The sequence below is a fragment of the Phymastichus coffea genome, unplaced genomic scaffold, assembly GCF_024137745.1.
Source record: "Phymastichus coffea isolate CEN01 unplaced genomic scaffold, Cenicafe_Pcof_1.1 PCOF00003, whole genome shotgun sequence".
Classification (NCBI taxonomy): domain Eukaryota; kingdom Metazoa; phylum Arthropoda; class Insecta; order Hymenoptera; family Eulophidae; genus Phymastichus; species Phymastichus coffea.
In genome coordinates, this window is record NW_026706814.1 from 12,073,645 (window position 1) to 12,088,636 (window position 14,992).

The 14,992-nt window shown below is 30.3% G+C and overlaps 1 protein-coding gene across 1 annotated transcript; it reads right to left on the reverse strand.

Annotated features, from left to right (window-relative positions):
* Positions 1-2,107: 2,107 nt before the first annotated feature.
* LOC131665936 (uncharacterized) lies at positions 2,108-11,960 on the reverse strand. The gene is given in 8 exon segments (XM_058938208.1): positions 2,108-2,465; positions 2,570-2,842; positions 2,913-3,549; positions 4,916-5,000; positions 5,003-5,149; positions 10,006-10,200; positions 10,333-10,404; positions 11,531-11,960. Coding segments are annotated over 8 exon segments (2,031 nt in total). The 3' UTR covers positions 2,108-2,273.
* Between the last annotated feature and the right edge of the window lie 3,032 nt (positions 11,961-14,992).

Here is a 14,992-nt window from a genome sequence, read left to right on the forward strand (position 1 = left end):
AGAGTTCAGAAAAGTCGACAAATCCTAACTGAGGAAAAGTCAGAAAGAAAGAAAAACATTAACAATAGGAAATATTGTCCTTATGGTTAGTTTTTGCAAGCGATTCGATCACAGTGAAAAACCTTAACTGTAGTTAGACCGTCGCGGGTGCCGATCACTAAATTGGAATAATAATTCTTGTTTACTTGATTGGCAGTAAACGACAAGTAGACGACGTATGACGCGAGACTTTGTAAAGAGAAAGCACGCGCTAGTGCTAATGAAACTGTTAATGTGAGCCGCGCCGGGAAAAGCTCCGCGTTATTAAGGCGAATCGACGGTCGAACGAAACATAAATAAAAAATCTAATCGGGAGAATACCGGTAGTGTAGGATGCAGCAGCAGGCATAGCAGGCGTGTCATTTTGAAAAATGGATGTATAAAAGTAACGGTTCTGCAAACTAGTTTCCGATGAGACTTCGTCATATGCTGAAATCACTCGAAAGTATAATGGCGTCGCAGCATAACTCGGCTTTTAACTCGCGGATAAGTTCGAAGGTTAAAACGCGACGCCGTTACAATACAGCTGCTGCGTGAATGAAATGATGCACGTGATGGAATGAGGCGCGCGAGCTTCGCAGTCGCACGACAGCTGCTGCGGCACTTGTGGAGCCGTTGCCGAATGGATCATTGCAACGTGAAAGGAGTCGCGAGCACGCGACGCACTAAAAATATTATAAGAGACTGCTCGATCTGTTCGCAGTGCCCTACCTTGCTCTGTCAGCAGGCTCGGTACTTACATTCTAATAACTTCGGTGAGGAATGCTAGTCTAGCCACCTCTTGCTCCAATGATCACAATAAATTTTTTATTGGGCCCATTAAAATGTGTTGCTCTCGATACTCAACACTTTTTTCTATGAGAACGGAAGTACCAATAAAGGTACTGACAGCGGCAACAAGCCCGTAATTGTACTTTTCGGCGAACAACTTTCTTAGACTTTTCTTTGATCGTTATCTAACTGCTTCTAGAAGTCCGTCAATTTGAACGGGAGGTGTTACCCATTTAATGACGATCGTTACTTCTATATAGAGTTGTGTTTTTTGAACGTCTATAAAGTTTCAATGGCTAGACTGATTCTGTGCGCATTTTAGCATATACCTGTCAGTAGAAAGTCAAAGTTTCCGGTAGTTCCTTTCTTCGAAAACATGCAGTTTAATATCACACACCTTTTGTAAAAGCTCAATTGTGCCGAGTAAACTTTAGATCAATTTGTGTATTCGAGCTTTTAATATTCTAAAGATTAAAGTAATGTATATTTGCTTTTAAAATATGTCAGCACCTTCTAAACTCAATTATTTTTAAATTTACGCAAGTGGACTCTTGATGATTTATCATATCTACCAGGGCTATCAAAATAAAGAAATAATGAATTTTAATTAGGATTTGTTAATTTCAATGTAAAATGAGGCAAATTTAATAGTACATTAAATCTAAATAAAAGTCGTATTAAAATGTGTATGAATTGAGAAACAATTTAACAACATGAAAACATTCAGTCAGAATATTCCGTATACAAATGTGATTCGTGAAAGTCATTAATTTAATTTAAATGAAGTAAAGCTGAGGTTTCTAAACAAGTGTTACAGACATTATTGAGCACGTTACGCATTCTAATTCCAATTAGAATTGTAATAAGAGAAATAGCAAGTCACTTACATATATTCCCTTTCTATCAGGAAGATCGTACCAAGATACCATAACCCTTGCTAGCACATCCGTAGATTATTTAACACCAGACCTCATCACAGTGCCTTTTTCTCTCTTGCCTTACGAAACTGTTGAGTTCTAAAGAAACGTCTTTAAACTGTTGTTTTTGTCTGTAACAGCGAAGCTGTAAACGTGCGAAAAAACACTTTTTTGTCTATATTTTACACATCCGCTTCTATTTCCTTTATATTAATGTGATTTCACTTGGCGAATAAAATTGAATTCACCGTCTTTTTACACCAATAGAATAATAAGAACAATATAGTAATTGTGGACTGTTTAAGTATAATAATGTTTCTATAAGATACTTTAAATATATTATTCTACTGTTTATTAATAGTTGTATCATGAATTACATATTGAAATTCTATATAAAATATATAAAAATTTCATGTTATTGAAAATAATGCTTTTCATTTAACACGAAAAATAAAATACTATTTTCATAAAAGTGAAATTTTTAACATCATGTATATAATATTGGCATTGAATGTTTGGTCCAGTAATAAAAATTTAGTCTTTATTTCACAGAGCTTTCTGCTTCGACTGAATTTTCTTTGTCATGTCTTTATCATAGTAATTTTCCAAGTCATCAAGCATTTCTAAGGTGTCCTCGTCAAGAGACTTTGAATTTCCTTTAACCGCGGGTAGAATTTCTTTTTCGAGTAAATCATAAATATTTTCACTTTTCTCTGACTGAAATATCGAGTAATGTTCCTATAATGACGATTTGTTTTATTTTTATACGTCATACTTTTTATATCAAGATAATAATTGTCAAATATGTTATCGTTGTCATAAAGGCAGAAATGATGTCTTACAGTTAGCGTTTGACTTTTCGGGTCGATTTCTATGGCAAGCAGATAATATTTTAGAGCTCTCTTTGTATCGTGGATCTTCCAGTATTGATGAGCCACTTCTATAACTAAGCCTTGTATTTGCTTTTCTGGCAAATTTTTGTTTATTTCTATTATATTTATTAAATAATCTATCACATTAAATGAAGAATTTAGCGTAACAATATATCGGAGGTACTCTTTGGCAGCAAGAATATCACCCATATCGGCAGCTCGTTTAAAATACTGCAATGCTTTCTACAAATAGCAGTAATGTTAACATTTTTCTTAAATATAGTATCATAGAATATCATTTGCAAATTTTTACCTTTAATTTTTTCTTTTTAATCCAATAGCGTCCTCTGTAATGTAAATACATACAGTTGTCGGAGTCCGTTAAAGCCACTTTATCGAGGCATTGTTTAGATAAAGGCAGCTTGCATAGCTGCATGAAACCTAGTGCAAGTCGTAAGAGTATTGTGTTACTCTTTGGCTCACTCAAAAGTACTTCTTTATACATTTGCAACGCAAGTTTAGACTTTCGCTGCTCTCTATACATTTGAGCAACAAAAACATCGAAAAGTACGTTCTTTGATGTTTGTTTGGCTTTGAGAAAGGCATCTACTTCTTCTTCCGATGGTAAAACCCAAACCGATGAGTCCCGTCTTATTCTACGCAAGTTTTTGCCTAAGATGAAATACCATAGGGCACAGTTTGGATTATCTGTCAAAGCTTTACGTATGTATTTAACAGCTTCTTCGCTTCCCAATAAGTGATACTGTGACCAGCAAATACTTCTGCAGGCATTAATGGTGCTTCGTTCTTTTTTCTGCATAGTTTCAAATATTTCAATTTTCGCAAAAATATCTTTTGCTTGTATTTTCTCGCCCAAATTCCAGAGAATATGGCATTGAGTTGCTCGTACTATATGATATACAGCTTTTGTTGAGAATTGAGGATTTGATCTTAAAAAATGAAATTTCAACAAATATTAATCATTCTTAATGATACAGTTATCACATTTACATTGCAATATTAAATTATCTTTCGGCACTCTTATATGCCATATAGAAATAAAGTAGCATTGGCAATAACTTAAAAAGAAATGTTTGAAAATTCATACATGAATTTTCACATATGAATTTTAAAGCATTAACAATCCTAATGGTATAAACAAATAGGGTACTAAGTTTTAAAGGTTCTGGTAAGCTATAATTGAAGTTCTTACAATTCTAAATTTAAAAATGAACACGTAGCTTTACGGAGAGTCATTATTAGTAAAATTAGCGTACAGTAATAATTATGACAATGTTACAAATATATTGTTTTTCTTTAGAATTAATGTAATTAAGAAATTTAATTAATAAGAATTATTTATTTATTTATGCTAAATACCAGTTGAAGCCCATTAATTGTACATTCATTAGCTTGCGAGAAAAATTATAAAAAATGTCTCTACCTCTTAAATATAACTTGATGTGACTCCGGTTGCATAAGCTATTAGATCTTAATACCCCAATAAACCAATTTTAATGTATAATAGTTTCTTATTTCATTATTTGATTATACGTATTCCATTTATCTAATATTTATATAAAACGTTTATAACATAATGAAACTTATAGTACTAATTATTCACACTTTATGAAGTGATTGAGTTTCAAACATTTATTTTATACATTAAACCTTAAGCTACCATTTTTTTAAACTACGTTTTTTATATTCAATAATTTTTTTAGCATATGTTGATCAAAAACTAGTTAAAATAATCAGTTGAAATATTAGATTATTCAACAAAGTATATATTATTAAAATATATTATTAAATTATATCGAGGGAAATTTTAAGTAAAAGTTTAATAATTTACGAATTTGTAGTATATTTCCGATAGAATATTTGAGTTTTTAAAAAACCAATCTAGTAGATTTGATAAGCAACTATCTTCATAACCCAAAAATCCAATTTTAATAATAGAATACCTTATGTCATTACTTATATATATTTAATTATCATTTTAAAGTTTTTTTGTTTTTCACATTTATGTTACAGGTGTACAACTATTATTTGTATCCTTTCTTTAAAAATATTTCAAAGAGTAATCTACCCTACTTATACGCAATTAGTGACGTTTTTTATCTTGATACTTTCACCTTGAGCTATTTTTTACGATATATATTTCCTAAAAGTAAAAAAGTAAACTTTATAATAATGTTTTTTATCAATGTATTATAAATACAAATTACGAATTGTTTTTAAACTAGAATACAATTTCAGGGCTTGATTATCTTTCTTAAATATAAAATTAAAAACATTATATAATTTATTTCTTACTCCTCTAATACTGCGATCATAATTTCATCACATTTTTCCAGATTGTGTATAATACTGTCTGCATGTTCATTTCCTTTGGATTTTCGTATACTAACATAACTATACGCAGCAGTTTTAATAATGGACTAAATTCTTCTTCATCGTGGGGTTTATAATCTGTAGATATAGTTGTATCTACATCATCCATATCCCATGTGAAAGGACAATGTAATGTTTCTAATAAATCCTCAAATTTTTACCTGACTCCATATTTAGATTGTACCTATCCTAATAATAAACATTTACTTAAAAAAATTATTGCTTACTGAACAAAAATAAATAATTAGACAAAATCAAATTCTAAGATTATTATCCGAATAATTATTTAAATATTTTTTCCAGCTAAACTATTATTAATTAGTATGAAGAAAGGTTCCGTAATAGTGACAATAAGCTTCACTGCACTTGATTGAATTGAAAAATAAAGAAAAAAATTTACTTTTGCATTACATATTGTAAAGTAATATTTACTTTGTTTAATAAGTAAACAAAGTGATTGCCAAAGGTATTTACGCTGTAATATTGATATTATTGTTATTGTAACTTCAACTATGTACACGTGGAGAGCTACAAAGGTACAGTAGGTACCTGTACGCATCATTAGTCTTGGTTCCTGGTAAAATAATCAGGAGTAAGTAGGACCCACCATTTATTGTAGAAAAAATTTTATACGCATCATGACTGGATATACAGTTTAAGGTGGAGCCCGAATCACAACAACCACGGTTTGAACATAAGAAAATTTCATTCTGAAAATCCTCACATACCTGGGGCTTGAACCTACGACCTCTTGCGCAGAAGCCAGAGTTTTTTACCCACTGACTTCTAATAATAATGTAATACAATAAAGGACATTTATAACAAACCCTCTCAAACCTTTAAATACGCCTAGATATGTATTACAGTGTATTGACGTGAATGTAAGTATTAAATTTACGCTATAACCGCTGGTATTTTATATATATTTCTACTAATGCGGATAAAAAAAAACCAATTTAACTTTTAAAAACAATTGTTAGTTCTGCTAAAATTGCAATTTTTTTATATAGAAACCCAAAAGCGAAACCGATGGAGTCGAATGCGATTTTCGTTTGAGCTGACTTACTACAAGGGAGGCTTTTACTCAATAACTTTAAGAAGTTGAATATGGAATTTTTAAATATTTAATATAAAATACTTTTTAGTTTTTTATTTTAATAACGAAATCTACTGGATTTTTATAATTTATAATACATTTTATAATAAAATTAATAGTCACATTTTGAATAAATAGCTACAAATTAATTAACAAATTTAAACTGAAGTTTGATATTTTGACAAACGGAAAAGCATTGCATACTACAAAGAAAATAGGATAATAAAATGAGTTCAGAACAGATTCATTTTTTATAACAATATATGATGCAATTAATGAATACAGTCAAATAAAGATCTGCATTTAAAAAATGTCGCGAAAATTCTACTAACATATTATGCCGAGGAGTTTCCGACCTTCAGGAATCCAAATTTGCAATTATTTTTCTTTAAGTCTAAATGGAACTATGAAAAAAACTGGAGTTTTTAAATTTATTTCGTTTTTTTTCGGAAACGGCCTTATATCAAGTTTTTTTTAACAGTTAATATCTTCTATTGTTATAATTGCATGTAAAACGTATGTAACACATTTATTGTTAACAGATGAATATGAATCTAATAATAAAATATCTCTTCTCATTAATATTAACAATTTATGTTATATTGATTTGATACTATTCTTACTTACTGCTTTATATATGTAAATTAATTAGATTATTGTTAACTAAACTTGAAAAATATTAATTTATAGAGGGTATCCTAAGTTATCAGCTAGTTTGATCAATTTTGAAAATTATTAAACGTTTAAAAAAGTTATTAATATGTAAAGTTAAATGCAATAATTTCAAGTTTAAAAAACAAAGAACTTTGAAAGTTTACATTTTAGAGAAAATTTTTATAAGATCTTTTCATCTTATAAGCTCTTTTATCTACCATCATAATCTTTTATTTTTTATGTTATTAATTTGTTTAAATAATTGTAAATTAAACAAAATATAGTAGTTCTTAAATATCCTAGAATATATTCGGTAGAGATATAACGTTCCACATGAACGCTGTATTTGAAATAACAACAATTAACAAATAATATATTGGAAAAAAAAAGTATCTACTTATTGAAGATGTGTTTTTATTTATTTTAATGTAATAAAGATTTATGATACCATTTCATTATATATATTATCGACTAAATATTAAAACTTATGTATTAACTCACGATGTTTTTTATAATATTCATATAATACTTTCCAAATAAAGATTCACTTCACATATAGTTGAAAACACTTGCACTGAATGTTCAATGTATCGCAATGCTGGATTCTAAAAGTATACTTAATATTGCGATATAATAATATTTACTCATCTCAAACTATAGGATTTTCCTTGCCTTAAAATTAGGGAGATTATGATATGTAGATGTGAGATACTATACACGTATGAGTGACTACTTACAATAATAGGTTAATTCACCCACCTCGGCTTGCAAGTAATAGCTAAAGTGACAAAAAGAAATACTCTTCAATGTACCTTTAATTGAACACTTTAAATATTCTTTTGGTTTTAATTGCACCCTTCTAATTATTTCAGAAAAAATAAAAAACTAATGGTTGTTTCTAGCTTCTTTGCAACTGCGATAACTTCAAAAATAGTTAATATTTTTTAAAAGTAATGTAACAGAAAAAACTGCACTTTCGCTGATCTTAATTGCGCCAGCCTTACTTTTTCGAAATTATCAATGTAAGTGGAAAATAATAACAATCTAATTTTCTGGTTCGTTGTTCAGTTATGCTATTTCGGATGGCGGTGGGTCTCTTAGCTGAGACTCCCGGGTATAACTGGTCGACGCGCATGCGTGGCCGATCAGCTGGGAAGCAGGAAGATGGTCTGCTCCAATTTTGCGATTAATCAACTACTTATTAATCACTGTTTGTATAATATCCTATCAAACAATAACTATTAAAAATAATATTAAATAGATTTATAAATTTTTAACGACAATTTAAAAAGATAACCCTATTAAAAAGTTTGTACCAATTTCTTACTAAATTTATAAAAAAATTCACAAAAAAAACATTCATTCGTAATTGGCATCAAATTTGTATAAAATCGACATAAAATTCATACGAATTTCTCACCTACATTGTCCGAATTTTTCATACGAAATTTGTATGAATTTCATACAATTTTATCATAACAACCGTAAAAGTTTCATAAGCCGTCGAAGCAATATTGTTATGATTTTTATAATTTGAGTGCAGTAAATAACAAAAATAAATTAAGAATGACCAACACAAGCAAGAAAGTATTATTTAACTTTATTCATTAAAGTAAGAATTTCATACTTATAATTGATGCAAAAAAACGCCGTCAAAAATTAAAACATATATCATCAAACAACTGCATTGCTGCTAATTATTTCACTTAACCATAAATGTTTAATATGGCTTAATGTTTCAATATATTTGGTACCGCAGTGATGTATTGAACTCGATCTTTATCCGTCACTGTTTCAATATAAACTGCAATATTAGAAATATCTTTCGTATTTATACATACGGTTTACTCATTATTTTTTTTTGTTTTTGTTCTTTTTATAGTTTTACAGAAGAATACTCCTATTTAAAAAATTATATATATTACTTACATAAATTACTTACTAAACAGAAAAAATAATAGAAACAATAATAAAAATAAAAATTATACGCAAATAAATTTCTAACAGTATACAGTGTAACAATAAAAATACATAATAGAATAAATATATAAACTTAAAATTAATTAATTGATTAAGGCAGCTAATATGACTAATTTTAGCATAATATCTACGGTTTTACAATGGTCTTTAAGTTTCCTATAGAAATATAATAACAAATAAATTCAAAAAATTTAGTAAGAGTATAGTAGAATAGTAGAACAATTCGGAATAAAGCCATGTTGTAAGGGATTAATAATTTGGAAAAGAAAAGGTGATAATTTGACGGAGACAAGGTAATCAAATAGTTTCGAAAGGGCATTTAGCTTTGCTATTGGGCGATAATTCAGAATATTACGCTTATTACCACGTTTTTTGAAGTCTGGAATCGATTAAGCTTGCTTCCAAATAAATAGAAAGCAACCTTTTAGAAGAGAAAAGTTGAATATTGTAAGTAATGCTACAATTAAACTATTTTGGTAATTAAGGTTGAAGAGTGAAGGAATTTCATTGGGACCAGCACTAGAGGATTGTTTCATGTTAGAAAAGGCATATTTGATATCATCATAAGTAAATTGCAGTCATGAGAGAGATTACGAATCAAACATCGGTTTAGTAAGACCACCTATGCAGGAAGTGAGAAAAAATCAGAAGAAAAACGCATAGCAAAAAGATTTGCAATATCGAGACTATGAGTAGCCGTAGTCTCATCCAGACTATCTATATAACAACAATGACTTTTGTTACGATGTGCGTATTTGAAAAATGATGTAGGATCAGAGTGAATTGAATCCTCCATCCGTATAATGAAGCTCCTGTGGTCAGAAAATAACTTTCTTTTGTTTTATATTTTTTTTAAATAGACGCGTTGTCCTAATATTCGATACTTCGGTAGATTTGATAAATTATGCCTTTGGTCCCCTTAACCATGCGCAAGATTTTGCCATTCCCTGATTCGAATGAATAACCATCATATACAAAAATTGGTCCCTAATTTTTAACATTTTCAGCGTGTGCGAAATTTAGTGTACATAATAGGTCATAAATTTTGTCGAATAATATTTTTCTACGAGTAAAACGAAATTGATCTTCAAATCATTAATTTTATCTAAGTCATCCAGCATTATAATTTTGCTCTTCATAATATCAACGGCTTCAGGAAGTAACTTCCAATTTTTTCGATATTTCTTAAAATTAGGAATAGTTTTCAATATAGGTTAACTCAAATAGGATATCCAATTTTCATGTTTTAGAACTTTCCCGTGATTTTTATCTTTTAACGTACGAGTTAATCGACCTATTTGTTCGGGATCTTGCATATTTTGTAGCATTTTGTTTACATCTTCGACATGTTCTTTGATTGCATAAGGCTGCCGTTGATGCAAAAATTGTCTCTCAATTCCTAATTTAACATGCAAGTCATCCGGCACAAAGCCATCAATAATATCAAAGCAATGAGAATCTATCAAAGCAGCTTTTCCTTTTATACCGGAGGAACACGAAAGAGTTATCCTTAAGTCATTCCAAAAATCAACATGCGTTCGTTTTTCCAGTAAATAATTTCATAGCGGATATTTGATAACTTTTCTTTTGTCATGTTTAATCGATATACCTGACTGATAGCACAAATTGCAACCGAATTTACCGTTAAATTGTACAAGTCCTTGTAATGGCGTGCGAGCAACTATATCGGAAAATATGAAACATACAAAATTTCAGTAAATCAGTCAAGGATTTCAGCGGTGACTTCTAATTTGACCTTGGAAATGATTTTCAAGGGCATCTTAAAGTCAACTTGGTTTTTTTTTAATAGGAACCCCTACTTTTGACCTTGAATTGTTAAAGAGCACAAAATTTTGAGTCAAAAGCGTTTTTATAATTTTTTTTTATTAGGTGGCACAGTTTCCGAGAAAAAAATTCATTAACATTTGCAATTTAACACGTGAAGCTTTTCAGATAATTGCAAGCCATCGGTTTCACGAGTTAAATTACAAATTTTAATGAATTTTTTTTTCGGAAACTATGAAACTTGAATATCTATTCGAATGATGTGGCTTGAAGTCGATACCTTAATGAAGATAAAAATATCCATTAATTTAAGTTTGCATTACTTTTTATTACTTGGTTCAATTAATTAATTCGTCGCCACAATTGCTCAGCTGCAGAATATTACATTACGATACAAGTGCGGGAAGTAGGCGATTCCTGCACGCGTGAGAATGATCGCCTACTTTACGCACACGTATCGTACACTATTTTTTTACACAAGATGCGGGAAGTTCGGACGGTTGTCTGCTAAGAAAAATGTATGAAGAAGGCATGATGTGGGGAACGGGGGAAGGATCGGGAGAGGCGGCAGGCCCTCGATTTGAAAATTATTGAAAGAAAAATCGTCAAAAGATATACAAGAATTTAATGGCAAAAAAAAGGAAAATGTAGTTGAGAATCCATTTTCCAAAAAGAAATATTTTAGGAACTCGAGTGAGTGCCTCCGTGCTAGAAACAATAGAAAGTACGAGTATGAGTAATTAGCACTTTTTAAGATTAAAGGTTTTTTTAATAAAAAAAATCTTTTAATTTATATTTTATTAAATTTATTCTATAAAATAATTAAATCAGCTATACATTTTTGAAGTAAGTAAATAAAAAAACATTTAACAGGCTTTTATAAGTCTTATAAAACTATGATTTTACATTGAAATTTATAGTTATATTATTGCAATTGTTAAAAACTAATGTTGTATTTTTATTTTTCTCTAATAGCACATTGATTACTCTCAAATTATTTTCTACGTTGGCAAAATTCTCACAGTTTTCTGGTTCCTCGATCAGATCTTCAAAATTCAACTGCTCTATATCTACTGCACTAGTGTTATCTGCATCTGCAGGGACCTCTTCATGATAAATAACATCTTCGTCAGTTTTCCTGCGTTTAGCTACCCCTTGAATGTTGTGCGAAGAGCCTGGTTCTTGGTGAATTTCCACTTTATGTTCGATGCGATTTTTTGAATTGATCGAGACATTTCCTTCAATTTGCTGTCCTATTTTTCTTTTATTTGAGACTAAATCCTCGATGTAGCCCTCAGCGACAATAATACTCTTCCATCCACCGTGTCTTTTCAGCGTTGTTATGTCAGTTACAGCATCTGCAAACAAAGTTGCGGAAGTCCTTCGTAAAGAATGGCCGGTGTATAATTGAGAATCATTAAGGCCTAAAAATTTTGCAATTTCTGAAGGCATCCTACCAATAGTGTTTATACCAAGTGGTTGATTACAGAATATTCCTTTTCTGTATAATAAAAACAATCGATTGCACTTAACCCATTAAAGCCCACGCTAAGACTGGTTGAGATAGCGACAAACAAACTGTGCTATCTTTTGCATAAGTGAAAAATAAAATATACGTATTTTTTTTTATGTTATTTTCAATTGTTTATAACAAATTATTTAAACAAATTATAAAAAAATTTATAATTTTCAAAATCTGAATGCGGAAATCGATTCTGGGGGTAAAGTTTAGACGAAAACCTATATAACACTTTTCTGTCAGAGGCCAATTAGTTATTGTAATGAAGGAAGAAACATTCGGCCTCCTGAGAGTGTTTCAAAAAATCGTATAAAATGAAGCTAATTATTGTATTTATCCATCAATATTGGCATGAATTATTGTAAATATAATCAGTGGGATTGAATTATTGTTCATTGCCATGTCCTTCTTTATGACTTTTGCAAACAGGCATAGAACATTTCTCACAATACCATTCCGTTCTTGTCCGACATGTTGAAATTCCACATTTCCTAAGACTCCCATGTTTCATCACGTGTTCTTGGGATGAAGTTTCACTCTGTTTCTGTCGTTTGGGGGGACGTTTGGAAGATAACTTGTCAATATAATATTCACAAACTTCTTGAACAATATCTTTGGAACCTTTTCTTTCGTCTGGATGTAACTTATTGTAAATCACTGTAGCGTTTGCTAAGGATGCTTGGATGAGCCGTAATACAAGGCACCATGTCCATTTCTTACTTCGAATTGTAGGCATCAAAGCATTACAGTGTTGATCATGTAGATCGACGCCACCCATGTGTTCATTATACATAGAGAAACAATGAGGAAAAAGAATAGATTTTTTCGATGATTCCTGCCATCTCTGCATTTCAACTTTTGGTTCATTTCCATATTTCGAAGAGAGAATCGATACTGGCTTTGAGTCCATAACTGTAATATAATTCAATTTTGAATTCACTTCATGCATTGAAATAGTGTATCCTCTTTTAGCTTTTTTTGGCATTTCGACTTTCACTTTCACACGATTATGCCGAACAGTTCCTGTCGCCGATAAACCATTTTTTTTCAAATGAATCATAAGATCTGGGTTTGTGAAAAAGTTGTCAAAATAAATATGATACTTTTTCAGTTCTTCTCTCTGTGTTTTTTCTAATAAATTCGAAAGTAACTTTATCACCACTCTAGACCCTAAACCAACGGCAACTAAAGGATTTCGTTCATCGATTCCTGATTTACCAGTGTAAATATCAAGATCATATATATACCCATCAGAAGAACAGACTGCCCATTCTTTTATTCCAAATCTAATGGGTTTATTCCTTATACATTGCTTGATACCAAACCTACCAAAGTATTTTACCATTATCTCATCTATTGATAAATTATAGTCAAAGAAACCAAATTGCATACAATTCTCACGAAACATATCATACAGAGTTCTAACCTTCCAGACTTTATCATTTTGATCAGTTTCTTGAAGTTTATAGAATCGTATGTTCTTTTTTATGGCAACGAAATTATTTCTAGACATAAGTTCCGCAATTACTGGACACTGAAGTATTCGCTTTTTTGACCAGTAATCACGAATACTTTTTCTAGAATTGAAGATAGTAATCATTATGATTGTAATAAATTTTTCTAGATCATCCATACATAAATCAAAATGATTTTCAGAAGTGGCTTCAATGATATGGTTTTTCATTGATTTCGAAAAGAAAACCTCAAACAACTCAAAAGCATTTTTGGATTGCAATGATGAAATAGGTGAAATATTGAAGTTGCTCTCGACATGCGGAGAAATATCATTCAAAGCATCATTTTTCCAACTGTACTTATGATTCGGTTCCAACAATTTCTGAGTACTTGTGTATGTACTTTTAACATGTTCGTAAGAACCTGATGGTAATTCATTTGATAATGTATCTTCATTTGGATCACCGTCCGAATCTCCATCTGAACTTTCATATTCATTAGGAATGAATGCTATATCAATATGTTGACCTTCATCACTATCAGAATCTTCAACTAAATTTGGTAGATCGCTAATTCTCCGTCTCGGCATTATCAGTAACGTTACCAATTTAGAACAAAATAAAAACTAAAAGTTTTCCGAAATTATTATTTCAAAGAATAGATCCAATGTATAAATGTTTTCAACCGTTAGCCCGCCACTCAAACGTGATCTCTAACACGGAAGGATTTACGAAATGAAATAAACTTATCCAATTACAGTATAAGATCTCAAAATTTATCAGTAAAAAATACTGATATGATTCCAGATACCATGTGTGAGAATGAAAACACTTATTTGTCAATAGTTTATTTCTACATAAAGATATCAAATTGAACTCTGACAAAAAAGTGTTATATAGGTTTTCATCTCAATTTTATCCCCCGAATCGATTTCCGCATTCAGATTTTGAAAATTATGAATTTTTTTGTAATTTGTTTAAATAATTTGTTATAAACAATTGCAAATGACATAAGAAAAAATATATATATTTTATTTTTCACTTATACAAAGGATAGCACAGTTTATTTTTTGCTATTCCAGATAGATTTTGCTTGGGACTTGACATGGTCACTTTTTCTCCCCAACATGCAATTGTTTATTCCTACGTTACACTAACAAATTGAATTCTGACAAAAAAGTGTTATATAGGTTTTCGTATTGATTTCACCTCCAGAATCGATTCCCGCATTTAGATTTTGATAATTATGAATTTTTTTGTAATTTGTTTAAATAATTTGTTATAAACAATTGAAAATAACATAAAAAAAATACGTATATTTTATTTTTCACTTATGCAAAAGATAGCACAGTTTGTTTGTCGCTATCTCAACCAATCTTAGCGTGGGCTTTAATGGGTTAATATCATCTGGCCTTCCCGCAATGTACTTTTTACAAGTAAAAATCTTCTGTTACAGTAAAAGACCGCTGGATACCGGATTTTGTTTTTGGCACAGTAAATAAAAAAAAGTT